General features: G+C 31.4%; 1 protein-coding gene across 1 annotated transcript; it reads right to left on the reverse strand.

The window, feature by feature from the left end:
* Positions 1–349: 349 nt before the first annotated feature.
* LOC133821131 (MLP-like protein 34) lies at positions 350–1,212 on the reverse strand. The gene is made up of 2 exons (XM_062253612.1): positions 977–1,212; positions 350–849 (listed from the first exon to the last, which is right to left on the reverse strand). The coding sequence occupies exons 1-2, from the start codon at positions 1,164–1,166 to the stop codon at positions 575–577; spliced, it is 465 nt and encodes a 154-aa protein (XP_062109596.1). The 5' UTR covers positions 1,167–1,212; the 3' UTR covers positions 350–574.
* Positions 1,213–1,421: the final 209 nt, after the last annotated feature.

Consider the following 1,421-nt stretch of genomic DNA (forward strand, 5'->3'; position numbering starts at 1 on the left):
TCCAGGTCTCTGAGCTTTGTAACTTTTTGCGAAGCTTTAAGACTCTTTCCTTGAAATTGTTCTAAGATAGTTCTTGAATTGATAAGTTCTGTTTTGTTCGTTTAAATACTAATTACTGTAACACAAGAGAATTTAATATTAAAATATTGATGAGAATTTATTCTCCATTGGAAATGAATCAGCAATTATATTATATCTAATTTTCTATCAAACTATCATCATAAATAACAACAAGCTATGTTATTTCAGTCCCTCTTATATGTGTGATAATCAAAGGCAAACATTGTTGATTATAGTCTCTTTCACTAGATAACCTAGAACCTGTTTGAGAGAGCTTTTGGAATAAGTGCTTATAAACACTACTTTTTACTCTAGCTTATTAAAATAGCAAGGTAACAAATTATTGAACTCTTGCTTTACTTTTATTGCCAGTCTACATAAGCAAAAGTTTGTTCGGTACACAGAAAGATAACATACAGCAGCCATGGATCTTGCTAAATAATATGTATATACTTAAATCTCCAAAATCTTAAGTGGCCTTATTTCTTTCTTTCTTTTTTTCTTTCATTACGCATTAATTCTTAACAAGGTAAGCATCGATAGCACTGAAAAAAAGTCGAGCAAATTCTACGTACACAGTAGGACATGGAACATTCTCATTCTGCTTCTCACATTCTATAGAGAGTTTCACTATTGAGCCTCCTCCTCCCTCACTCTTTTTGGTAACTTGGACTGTGAATATGAAGCTGCTATATTGCTTCATCACTTCTCCACCCAACATCTTCATGGTGATCGACTTATTTTTCTCATCTTTGGCTTCTATCATGGAAGTATCAATCTGAGATTTCCCTGCAGCCATTATATATTTAAAACCAATATATTCATTTAATTATGATCGTATTTCAATTATAAAAGAAAGCATTAATATACATATACAATATTCTTGCTCCTATCAATAAATTCATGATTTTCCCACCTGTTGGAACATAAGTACATTGCCTGATTGATCCCACAGATTCCCAGCCACCCTTAATCAACTCGATATCCTTTACAATGTTAGGGCATATTTTGGGCAGGAGATACTGTTTGTTGGAGTAAGTTTCGTAGAACTTTTCAGCAGAGGACATAATGTCCATTTGAGCCTCCAATTTCGTTAATTGAGCCATATATGGATTACTCTCTTTATTTAACAAAGGATCAAGTAATGTCTTTGGATAATGGACTATATTACATAGCTATATATAGAAGAAAAATTAAGGGATATGTTTAGGATTAATGCTAACAATATATAATTAATTTTAATATTTAACACTTAATATATATACTTATTCCTTCTAGAAAAAGTTACCTATCCATACATATTATTTTAAGTAATCATTGTGCTCTCTGCTTTGTGAATCAGATTCTTAATTTGGTTGTCT

Source organism: Humulus lupulus, chromosome 3 (assembly GCF_963169125.1).
Source record: "Humulus lupulus chromosome 3, drHumLupu1.1, whole genome shotgun sequence".
Taxonomy (NCBI): Eukaryota; Viridiplantae; Streptophyta; class Magnoliopsida; order Rosales; family Cannabaceae; genus Humulus; species Humulus lupulus.

What these genes read in the sequence shown, in the direction of transcription:
- LOC133821131 (XM_062253612.1), bottom strand. Translation starts at nt 1,166, where the DNA reads ATGGCTCAATTAACGAAATTGGAGGCTCAAATGGACATTATGTCCTCT. An exon ending in ATGTACTTATGTTCCAACAG is followed by an intron (nt 850 to 976) that starts GTGGGAAAATCA and finishes TAATGGCTGCAG; the next exon opens with GGAAATCTCAGATTGATACT.